At 45.4% G+C, this 12390-nt stretch overlaps 1 protein-coding gene across 3 annotated transcripts in view; it reads left to right on the top strand.

The window, feature by feature from the left end:
• The window catches only part of C6H11orf24 (chromosome 6 C11orf24 homolog), a 64826-nt gene extending 58497 nt beyond the window's left edge, over nt 1-6329 (top strand). For all 3 annotated transcript variants that reach the window (XM_077818186.1, XM_077818187.1, XM_077818188.1), the window contains 2 exons: nt 3149-3265; nt 4491-6329. In XM_077818186.1, the coding sequence (XP_077674312.1) occupies nt 3149-3265; nt 4491-5683 (1310 nt within the window). In that variant the 3' untranslated portion in view covers nt 5684-6329. The remainder of the gene's footprint in view (nt 1-3148; nt 3266-4490) is intronic.
• Nucleotides 6330-12390: the final 6061 nt, after the last annotated feature.

Below are 12390 nucleotides of genomic sequence, written 5' to 3'. Positions count from 1 at the left end.
GACACACACTCTTGGGGGTCCAAAACTGTAAATCACTATTACCCTTCTGCCTTAGCACCAACAAATTCTTCTTTTGCTATACTGTGTTACAGCTCCCTGCGACCTTAGGCTGTTAGCCAGCCAAACAAACTCCTTAGGACCCTGCCAGTCCTCACTTTGCCTTACAGGTTAACGCTTGGTGTATTTCAGTTCCTGGACCCTTCAGAAGCATCTCCGTGCAGCATCCAGCCCCTGTCACTGGATGCCAACAGAAATACCAAGCCCGCTGCCTCAGAAAAGACAGAATACACACTTGGCTCAGCTGAGGGTGCACACCTCCATCTAACATGAGTTTATGATAAAATAAGAATGTTTATTAATAAAGAACAGAGATTTAAGTGATACTAAGCAGAGATAATAGAAACAGGAAAATGGTTACAAATAAAAGTATAATCACACTTTCTGGAGACTAAAACTTAACAGAAAGAAAAGGAGTACTTGTGGCACCTTAGAGACTAACCAATTTATTTGAGCGTAAGCTTTCGTGAGCTACAGCTCACTTCATCGGATGCATACTGTGGAAAGTGTAGAAGATCTTTTTATGTACACACAAAGCATGAAAAAATACCTCCTCCCACCCCACTCTCCTGCTGGTAATAGCTTATCTAAAGTGATCACTCTCCTTACAATGTGTATGATAATCAAGTTGGGCCATTTCCAGCACAAATCCAGGTTTACTCAGACACACACAAACCCACTCTCCTGCTGGTAGTAGCTTATCTAAAGTGACATTGTAAGGAGAGTGGTCACTTTAGATAAGCAATTACCAGCAGGAGAGTGGGTTTGTGTGTGTGTGTGGGGGGGGGGTGAGAAAATCAAGTTGGGCCATTTCCAGCACAAATCCAGGTTTTCTCACCCCACCCCCCCCAGGAGAGTGGGTTTGAGAGTCTCTAAGGTGCCACAAGTCCTCCTTTTCTTTTTGCGAATACAGACTAACACGGCTGTTACTCTGAAACCTAAAACTTAACAAGTTACAGTCCTTGTCTAAGAGAAGCTTTCTACCAAATGCAACCTTTCAGCATCACCCACCCCATTCATGGAATGCTAATAGTGCTGAACTCTTTTTCGTCATTAGAATAACAAAATGTTTTCTTGCTTCTCCCTATTTTCTCCGAAGTTTGTCTTTGTCACTAGAGTCAGGATGAACCTGTGTCTTCCTGTGCTGAATCCATATCTTCATATTAATTTGTTCTCCTGTTTCTCTCCAATGCCTCTGGCATCACCACACTCAATTTGCATTAGAGACAGAAGATAACTATTCCTCTCTCTTTCTGAAAGGAAATCCGTTTCTCTCTTTGTTTGGTTACAGATTTTAAAGTATAGTATCAGTAAGTATCCATAATTCTTTCTTGATACATACATTTCACAGTGATATTAATGACCAGTATGTCACCAGCTTTCCTTTGATATCTTACACATTTTTTATAGGTAAATATGATGGCCATGTGTTAGGTTTAGAGAGTTTCAGGCCTGATAGGCATTCCTCTTACATGGCAGTGAACCCTTTGCCAGTGGGCATTGGACAGATCTTAGGGTACATTCTACACTTCAATTAAAAAACCCATGGCACCGAGTCTCAGAGCCTGGGTCAGTTGATCTGGGGTTGGGCTGTGGGGCTAAAAAATGCAATGTAGATATTTGGGCACAGGCTGGAGCCTGTGCTTTGAGGTCCTCTCCCCTCAGGGAGTCTCGGAGTCTGGTCTCCAGCCCAGTCCCGGCCAGCCACAACTATGCTGTGGGTCTTTTACTGCAGCGTAGATATACTCTTAGGGCAGGGGTGGGTAAACTTTTTGGCCCAAGGGCCACAGCTGCGTGGGGAAATTGCATGCAGGGCCATGAATGTAGGGCTGGGGCAGGGGGTTGGGATGAGGGAGGGCGTGTGGGGTGTGGGAGGAGGTGCAGTGTGCAGGAAGGGGCTCAGGGCAAGGGGTGCGGGTTACGGGACAGGGCTCAGGGCAGGCGGTTGGGCTGCGGGAGGGGGCTCGGTGCAGGGAGCTCAAGGCAGGGGGTTAGGGGGCTCATGGCAGGGGACTGGGGTGGAGGAGAGGGCTCAGGTCAGGGGGTTGGGGTGCTGAGTGCAGCAGGGGGCTCAGGGCAGGGGGCCAGCATGTCTGGCAGTGGCTCCTAAGGGTGGAGTGGGGCAGGCAGCTCTACTGCGCTGCCCTCGCCTGCAGCAGGTTCCACCCCCCAAGGCTCCCATTGGCTGTAGTTCCCTGTTCCCGGCCAATGGGAGCTGTGGGGGGGCGGTGCCTACAAGCAAGGGCAGCGCATGGAGCCCTCTCCGCCCCCAGGGCCACAGGAATGTGGTGCCAGCTGCTTCCGAGAGCAGTGAGGGGCCAGGGCAGGCAGGGAGCCTGCCTTAGTCCCGCTGTGCCATGGAGCTGGCAATCCCGCAGGCCGGATTGAAAGCCCTGACAGGCTGGATCTGGCTCGTGGGCCATAGTTTGCCCTCCCCTGTCCTAGGGTCACAGTCACGATCATTTCACATACTTTGGGACTTCACACCCCGGAGTGCATTAGTTTGTGGAGTGGGGGAAGACACCAGAAAAGAGAGGTCTCTCTCAGCACTGTCTTAAAAGGAGTACAAATTTTAGTCATGATGTGACCTTTCCAGCAGATGAGGTCAAGTAGGACTCCTCTAATGGTTTTTTTTTAATTGGCCAGTAGCAGGGCTGTTGGGCTACTCAAGGTGATATATTTGGTTCCAGTGGACACAAGTGGGGAGCTCTGTGAACTGACCTACCTGGACCAAATTCAAACCTGGTGCAGCTCCATTGGTTTCACTGGAATTCCAGCCACTTCGGCCAAGTCTGAATGTGATCCTGCTGGAACGCTGATTGTTATGGGTTTCATAACAGAGGTTCCTGTTATAAAGTTTGTAGGACATTCAAGTTAACTTGGAATTGAAACTACAAAGTAGAGAGCTTTGTATATAGCACATTTTGGTCCATTTTTCTATTGTGTGTAAAGGAAAACACATGGCACAGAGAGATTTTATTTTTTTAAATCGCTTTGCTAAGGGTAAAATCCCAGGACCACACTGGGTCTGATGTGTTTTTTAAAATCAGGACTTCCTTCCATTTATGTGGCCTCTTGTCTTGTGTTTTAGGTAATCGTTACTGCAACTGGTCAGTGTTCTATCAGAATCGCTGTGTCCTTTTACACTGTTGCCATCTGTACGTGTGTCAGAATGCCAGCACTCAGGACATTACAGATCTACTTGGAGGTAATTTTACAGTGTCGGGCTCCTTGTAAAACGAGATGGCGCAGTCACCTTTAAGATAATAAGATTGCATCATACTAAGTACTATACACTCAGCACTTTGCTGCACCTCTGGCTGAGAAGGGGGAGCACAAGATATGTTTATACTTTAAAATCTGTCCATTGGAAGATTTTGTCCCATTGTCTCTTCTGGTAGTTGTAATATTGAAAGCACATGGTGTGGTTTTTAAAGAAACATGATTTTTAGCCTGTCCCTGTGAAAGGGCTCACCTATTGCACCCTATACTCTGTCCTTTTGGAAGACACAACCAGAAGGGCTTTAAAAAAAACAAACAAAAAACGGGGTGGAGGAACCCTGAAAGGAGGACACCTTGGGATTGGATTTCCTTTGACTGCCAGGATGTCATGCCAGAAGTGGCACGCTGCATGGGTAATCAGAAAGGCATTAGCAGCAATTGCTAGCCATGGTTTTACAACAGCAGGGGCTTAAATTTTAATTAAAAGTAACACCACAATGAAATGGAGCTTGTTGGCAATTGGGGAACCAATCTTGAAATGTGTTTAAAAATTCCTCTGTACACAAATGTAAAAAAAAAAAAAAAAAAAACACCTCCCTCGAGCTCGTCCGTGGTTCATTTTGCATTGTCAAAGGTTGCTTGAGGATTTAACGGCTTACCTCTTTTAATGCTTATAGGATTCATGCTGCTAAAAGCCTGATCATCAGCTGAGGCGCCTTACGTATTTAAGGGAAATCTGTCAAAAAAGTTTTAAGAGGGGTAAAATTATGGACCTAAATAAAGGCCTTGAATGGTGCCTTTTAACATATAAGAGCACAGGCCTTTGGCTTCTGACCCTCACTGGTCAGGTCAGAGTGAAGGGTACTGCTGCTCTGCTTTTGAGAACCAGTTTGAAAGTTGAAGCGTTACTCTTCCTTTGAGCAAGTCAGAGGGTTCCAGGCCTGGAGAGACAAATGACAGAGGTGCCTGGCAGAGAGGGTAATCCAGAAAAGGGTTCAGCTTATTAGAGGGCTTTACGCAAATAATAGAGGATATGCTAGGTTTGATTGCGATCTTATTTACATTGGAGTAAATAGGGCATAACTCCAGTGAAGTAAGCTGCATGCCATCTGCTTCAGGAAGTACTCCTGACTTACCTCTGTGTGAATGAGATCAGAATTAGGCCCACTGGTTTTTGAACTTATGGACGTCCTTGTGTTTTGTTTTCAAAGAACTTGTCCTTAAGAAAAGAGAAGCACAGCCACCTGGCCGAACCGGCAGGCAAGTGGGCTCCGACACAAGCCAAGAAAACCAGACAGAGAGTCGAGCAACGGTGCCATCTTCACCATCAGCCCAAGTAAGGACCGTAACGACCGGTCCCAGAACGACCCCACCAGCAGTCATTACAGCTGCCGCCACCGCCGCCTCTAAAGCCACAACCACCCAATCCACCAAGGGAGCCCCAGGTGGGATAAGTACAACTACTCCATCAGCCACAGGTAATGAAACTGCAGAGATCCTTGGGGTTCTGACAGGTAATTCTGCTATCCTTACCAGCACCATGTCTCCAGCTGCCTCTTCTCTCGTTTCAAATAATGATGCTTCTAGCTCCACGCCCGCAGCCACCTTTGAAAAGACAAGTATTAAGGTGTTCACTTCAGGAACTACAAAGGCACCAGCACCCTTGTCTCAAACTACTGTTGCGACTTCTGAATCAAAAGTGAGGACTGTGGTGTCCCAGACAGAGCATTCCAGTGTAACCGTTGCCTCCCGGTTGCCTTGGGATGCCACACGCAGCACTCCCACGCCTAGCATAGTTAATAGTGTGGGGCTTGGCCCACTGACAACAAGCTTATCTATAGCGACAACCACCGACAGCCTACAGGAGTTGAAAACACATTCACCAGATTCTGCAGTCACCAGTCCATCTTCAGAGAGTGCCAGTCCCATAATGCCAACAATCAAAGCTACTTCATCAGCTCTTGAGCCCCTGACAACTACAGTGGACAGGCCCCAGAATATCACGGGTAAGCCATCTCCTACTATCCCAGTCCGAACAAAGACTTCAGCAACTAACCAGCGAATGACAAAGGCCACCAGTGGGCCTGGGGTGATAACAACATATAGTACTTCCTTGACTAAGCTTACCACCATGGGTCCAACAAATGCACCCAAAACAACAGCCTTGGGCATTGGCAGAGGTCAGCAAAACACAGACTATGACAATCTGCTGATTGCCACTGGGCCTCTGACTCAGTACTTGGTGGACACCAGTTCACTCCTGGCAGTACTTCTATTTGGTATCATTTTTTTCATAACCGTCTTAGTTCTATTTGCCATGCAGGCCTATGAAAGCTATAAGAAAAAGGACTATACGCAAGTGGACTACTTAATCAATGGAATGTATGCGGACTCAGAAATGTGAGAGGCAGGGGTGCTGAGAGAGGCTTAAATACGTATCAAGGAGATGGAAAGCCTGTGACTTGTTCTTTCCCCTGCTTGCTTATAAGACAAACTGAAAGTGCTTCCAAATTACTTCTGGTGCAATTTAGGAGAAATGCCATGTATTCTATAAATTTTTTTATCAACTGTAACAGGTTGCCATAAGAGCGGTAGTGATTTCTAGAACTCTTCCAACTGTGCTTCTGCCAATGATTTTTGCATTGTAAAATGAAGCTACTGGGGTGCGCCATCGCCCTCTGAGAATGGTATGTGCTTCCTAAGCTCTGTGTTTACATTTGATTTCAGTTTCTTGGGTTTTGTTAATTTCACACATATTCCCATTTGTAAAACGGGGATGATGATGCTCACTCACCTTCAATGAAGCACTTTGGGCTCACAGGATGAGAAGTGCTAAGTATTACTCTGACTGTGTTGGGGAGTTTTTAATTGTGAGCATCGTGTTCAAGAAGCTTTCTGCTTGTGAAGAGAACTGTTTACAAGATGCTATTAACACACTGCTTACCGCTGATTTAAGATGGTTCTTCCCAAGGTGCAGATCATTGCATTTGTGCACCTATATGATCTTATTTTTGTATTCAGTCACTCAATAAAAGGGGACCTGGAGGGCATGCAGTGTTGTATTGGTCTATATTCCCCCTCCCCATCCCGCCCCCAAAACACATCTTGCAAGTGAGCTGGTATTTCTTCGCAGCTTATAGAACTAGCTCAGCAGGACAATTCCAAGCTTAGGGCCCAATCCCCTGCATAGGGTTGAGTGCCCTCAAGCCAACTGGTGGCACAGAGCAGCTCACCAGAAATGCTAATCTTTCAGGATAAAGCCTTCGTTCTCCGAGGCCCTGATCCTGCAAATGAGCTGTAGGTGCACAGAGCACGTTGACTTCAATGCAGGATCGGAGTCTACATTTGCATTCAGTTCATATTTGGAGGGAAAGCTTGCATGGATCTGATCCTTGCTGTCTTTTCCAACTGAGTACCTCATCCTGCAACCAGCCCATGGGAATTTGGCCTCCTGTCCGCTAGCCAAGGAAAACATGTGCTCACCGCATTGTCCTAGCCACAAAACCAGTGCAAGATTGGGATGTTGGCAAGCACGAAGGCTTGCTTTTCACTGCTATCTCAAAAGCAATTGGCCTCTTCCTGAGGTGCCCTACATCAGGACCATAGTCAAGGGGGTGCCGTAAATACATTTAATGATCCTCCACGAATGTTCTGGGCTGACTAAAATATCTCCTTTGGCTGAAATGTTAACATTAATAGAAAACTGCACCAAAATATGCTTGCCATATTTACTAGCTTTGGCAGCCCACCTTTGACTAGAATCAGTTTCTTTCCCACATGCTCTAGGGTCTAGTGACGGGCGAACCTCAGAAGTCCTGGGCTTGGTGTAGTTGTTCATCCAAACTTCTTGACTCCGCAAAATTTGGATGCAACTTTCCCACAAGAGCACGCTTTTTCTTGCAAGATTTCCAGTATTTCCTGCTTCCTGTCAGGCTGGAAATGCCACAAGAAAACCTTTCTTATGCTATTTTGCTGCTTTGTGGCCAGAATCAAAGTGCAGAGGTGTGCTATTAATGAGAGCAAATTGGGTGGGTGGTGAAGTTAACTAAACTTTTTCAAACTGAACTGGTTTGCCTGTCTCCTGATAAGTTTGAAATTAAAACACACATGCATTGGATGTGCTGCATGCCAAGTGAATAGAGCACATTTCAGGTTATTTGGGTTTTTTTTCCTGCAGCTCACTTAAGGTCAATGTAGGGCACAAAACTCAACATGATCTCCACTTGCATGAGTGCAATCCCTATGCAGATCAGGATTTCCTTGTAGATGGATACACGTCATTTCCTCAAACACCTGTAATTCTTCAGTGTGGGATTTTGAGATTGTTTAACTTTGGATGGCCGTTCCTCATGGTGGGCGGGAACTGTAACCCACCCTCCCCTTTCCTCCCATCTCCAGGCACTGACCCAGAACTTTTCTCCTCCCACCACATACAGTCTGTTGCTGGAATGGTATTGGCAAGGTGTCTCTCTCTTCCCTCCTCCCCACGGAGCTGTTCTGCTGTTAACATCCCACTGAAATGTATTGGGCAATTCATCCCTCTCTAAGCTATTGTTTCAAGCTGCCTGCACATATCACAGCATTGGTTACGCTTGTCACATTTCAATCTTCAACCATGAGGTCTAGAAATTTATTTTGAAAATGAAACCAGAGATTTTGATGTAATCATGTGACTCTGGAGTTGGGGCCCTCTGTATAGGCCTATAGTGCATCTGCCTCAGTCCAGCCCTGCCTGTGGCAGCAAAGTCTTTATTGCAGGATGTACATCTACTTGTTTCTTTGAAATAACATCAGTGCTGCCCTTTAGTGCCCTCAAATGACACTTGTTTCTGGTATTGGGCAACAATTTTAAAAGTAAGAGCTGATCCATTTTCACTGTGTTCTCCATACATTCAAATATGACTGTCCAATCTCCTCTAATTCTGTTTATTGTGAAAATGTTTGCAAAACTTTTATTTCTGCAACTAATGCTACCTTGCATCTCACTGTATCTCTTGGTCTTCTGTGGACGATTTTGACAGTAGAAGACTAACACTAGACACGCAACCCTGTCTGGGGCACTACACCACTTTATGATGTGAGGTTGCATTGATTTAGTGCCCCTTTGTGTGAACACACACCAGTGCTGTACTGATTTTTTGGATGGAATGAACCATAAGAAACCTTTTTAAATGGTGTATTTTAGGGAGGAAGGGCAGGACCCTTTTGTTTCAACAGTCTGATGGGATTTCGAATGGATGCAGTCCAGAACGCTGCTTTTGCATCACAGCTGAAAGAAACCACCACCATAAGACTTGGTACTGACTCAGAGTGAAGTGTGTGTCAATCACGGGCACTCCACAGTTTCGGCAGCCCTGTGTTTTCCACATAGGTCTCCCATCCACCCAACTATTGCCTTGGCCTGTCCTTATTTAGAGTTGAGGAAACCAGAGTTGGAACTGGCATTACTGTCCTGAATTTTTTTCACTATATTGCAATGCACCCCCAGCATGTCTTGCTTTGATGTGTGTTGCTGCACACAAGCCAGAGATCTTTGTGAATCATTATTATGGATAATTTAACAAAGAGTGGTTCTACTTAGCCAAGTGGCAGTGTTGATTGTGTGGTTCCATATCAGGTTAGCTCAGTTTACAAATAACAAGATACAAAAATCTCAGCCTGGCCCTCTGAAAGTCAAGCTGTGTTCTTTCTGAATCATCTGTTATCACCAATAATAAAGGTTCTGTGTCATGTCAATCCAGAGAACTGTCCAGGGTACAGCTTTGTCTTTTTTTTAATATTAATATATAAAATCTGTAAAGCACCTAGCTTACTTTTGGGAACTGTAGAAGTAATTTGAACATACACAAATTAGCCAGACAGGATAACTTGTCTCCTAGGGCACCAGCTAATTTTTTTTTACCAAACTTACTGAATCTCTGATAACTATAGTGAAGATAACATTTTATCTCCGTTACACTCCTGCATCTCTCTCTCTCTTGCCTTCATGGGGGTTGTACAGGAGGACCCCAGGGAGTAATTTGACGACCGACCAAAGGTTGACCCTGTGACTGGTTGGGTCACAGAAACCCCCTTGGGACTGCCACCTGATGGGCTGAGACTGTCTTTGAGCCTGTTTTCCCTGGCAGCTTGGGCCTTCAGAACCTTGTCTTGTTGAGCCAGACACACCAGTCTGCTCCAACACAGACCTAGGGTCTGAACCATGTCCCCCAAAAGCTGCAGACTTAACTGAAAACAGCCTAAGAAGTGCTCCTGTCTCTAGCACTCAGATACCCAATTCCCAATGGGATCCAAACTCCAAATAAATCCGCTTTACTCTGTATATAGCTTTTCACAGGGTAAACTCATAAATTGTTCGTTCTCTATAACACTGATAGGGAGATATGCACAGCTGTTTGCTCTCCCAGGAATTACTTACTTACTCTGGGTTAATTTATAAGCAAAAAGTGATTTTTATTAAATACAAAAAGTAGGATTTAAGTGGTTCCAAGTAATAACAGACAGAACAAAGTAAGTTACCAAGCGAAATAAAATAAAACACGCAAGTCTAAGCCTAATACAGTAGGAAACTGAATACAGATAAAATCTCACCCTTGGAGATGTTCCAATAAGCTTCTTTCACAGACTGGACTCCTTCCTAGTCTGGGCCCAATCCTTTCCCCTGGTATAGTCCTTGTTCCAGCTCAGGTGGTAGCTAAGGGATTCTCATGACTGCTGCCTATTTAGTTCTGTTCCACCCCCTTTTATAGCTTTGGCACAAGGCAGGAATCTTTTGTCTCTTTGGGTCCCCACCCCTCCTTCTAAATGGAAAAGCACCAGGTTTAAGATGGATTCCAATACCAGGTGATGTGGTCACATGTCCTGTGAGACCCCAAGCCTTCATTCTTCCCAGCCTGACTCACAGGAAGGCTTGCAAGTAAATAGAGTCATCTACAGTCACTTGCCCTGCTTAATGGGAGCCATCAAGATTCCAAACCACCATTAATGGCCCACAATTTGCATAATTACAATAGGACCTCAGAATTATATTTCATATTTCTAGTTTCAGATACAAGAATGATACATTCATACAAATAGGATGACCACACTCAGTAGATTATAAGCTTTGTAATGATACCTTACAAGAGAACTTCTGCATGAAGCATATTCCAGTTACATTATATTCACGCTCATCAGCATATTTTCATAAAACCATATGGAGGGCAACCTCACAGACTCATGATCCTGCAAAGGGACCTACATGAACAATTGAGGTGTTGATGCACCAGCCAGAAAAGAATCCGTCTCACTCTCCGACAGCCATCTTGGTGCTATAGAGCTGCTAGTAGCGTCCCTTCGCTTCTGTCATCTACAGCAGTGCTTCTCAAGCTATCTGATATGGGGAACCGGCAGTTTTTTTTCCCAATGTGCGCACAGACCGGCAGCCGATGGCTCGCGGACCGGCACCGGTCCGCTGACCACCACTTTGAGTAGCACTGATCTAAAGTATTCGGTTCTGACCATATGCCTGCGAAGGAGCTCTACTGCATGAGTGTCTGCTCTTCTGAGTTCTCTGTCAGAGGAAACCTCCACAAACCTCTGAGGCCACGGTAGCACTCAGCACACCTTGGGGGCACAGGGAGAGAAACTGACTTTTTGCAAGACCTGCAGGCTGATTCTGCGGGTAACTGGGCCATGTTGGCCCTGGCACAACTTAAAAGTACCCCGGGCTGCTCGGACGCACTGGGTGTCATGGAGCCAGCATAGAAAATGGATTCTCCATGCTGGGTGAGTCCTTGGCTGTCTGCTGAAGGCAAGTCCAAGTCCCTTTGTGGCAGCGTAAAGGGGATATCGCAGGACCAGGGATGTGAGCCTCTTGTCTTTTTTCCTCAGCAGATCCTTCGGGTTCAAAACACATCAGCACATACAATCAGGTGAGCTATTTTTTGCCAAGACGGGTAATGTTTTATATTGTGATCCAAAGTGAACTTCACCTACCCGTGTGCTTAAATCTGCCTGGATTGTCCTACCATCTTCATAACTTGCTCTTTTTAACAAGCCTTAATATCTGTCATCACTGAACTTCTACAACTCACTGCCCACTTCTCCCTTTGAATCATGACTCTCAATACACTTAACACAAACGCCTTCCCCATCCCAGGGGGTACACCCCGGTATTAACTGCCATCCACCCTGCAGAGCTGCCTTTCACTAGGGCTCTTTATGAGCCCTCTTGTTCAGCTAGCTTTTTCACCTATAGGAAGGATCGTTTTTCTTAAGGTCCTTCCTGAACTACAACTGTCAAAAGCCCAAATAAATCAGGCCTCCCATGCTCCTGGACTTGTCTGTTTCTAATTGGGTCAGAATCTCTGAAGAGGGTGTGTGCTTGCTATTTGGCTTCTAGAAGGCTGAATTTGGTATCTCATCTATTTGTGGCTTGAGGAGGAAGGGTGGCTGCCTTGTTGTAAAGGCACTGGACTGTTGCATGGGCCGGGTGACCCTGGACAAGTTACTTAATCTCTGTGTCTCCGTTCCCCATCTGAAATCTGGAGAGGGTAGTCCTTCCTTGTCTGTTTAGACTGTAAGCTCTCAGGACAGGGACTCTTACTGTGTGTATGCGCAGCACCTAACACAATGGGGCCCTGATCTTGATTTGTGCTTCTGAAATACAAATTCCTAATACCACTTGGTACTACAATAGTACTTACAATGCTCCATTTCTCAATCTCAATATGGAAAATCCTAATATGTAAGTCATTGCTAAACTTTCCTCTTGCTCACCTCTGACTATACCATATGTTTGCCATTAGCCATGATGCTGGGTTCACTGGAATTTTTCCTCCAGGAAGCAGAGACTAGTCACTTCCCAAGTGACTCCTATGCTGCTGCTTTCTATTCTTGTCTCCATCAAAAAGTTTTAATATTTTTTTGTTTGTTTGTTTTAAGGCTAGAAGGGATCATCATGATGATCTAGTCTGATCTACTGTGTAACACAAGCGCGCACACAAAGCCCAAAACATTCGGTAATTTCTGCATGGAGCCCATAACTTCTGTTTCAGCTATAGAATATCTTTTGGACATCCCGTCTTGATTTAAAGCAATGGCAAATTGACTACACCTCTTAGGTAAGTT

Source organism: Eretmochelys imbricata, chromosome 6 (genome assembly GCF_965152235.1).
Source record: "Eretmochelys imbricata isolate rEreImb1 chromosome 6, rEreImb1.hap1, whole genome shotgun sequence".
NCBI lineage: Eukaryota > Metazoa > Chordata > Testudines > Cheloniidae > Eretmochelys > Eretmochelys imbricata.
This window is presented reverse-complemented; position numbering and strand designations above follow the sequence as displayed.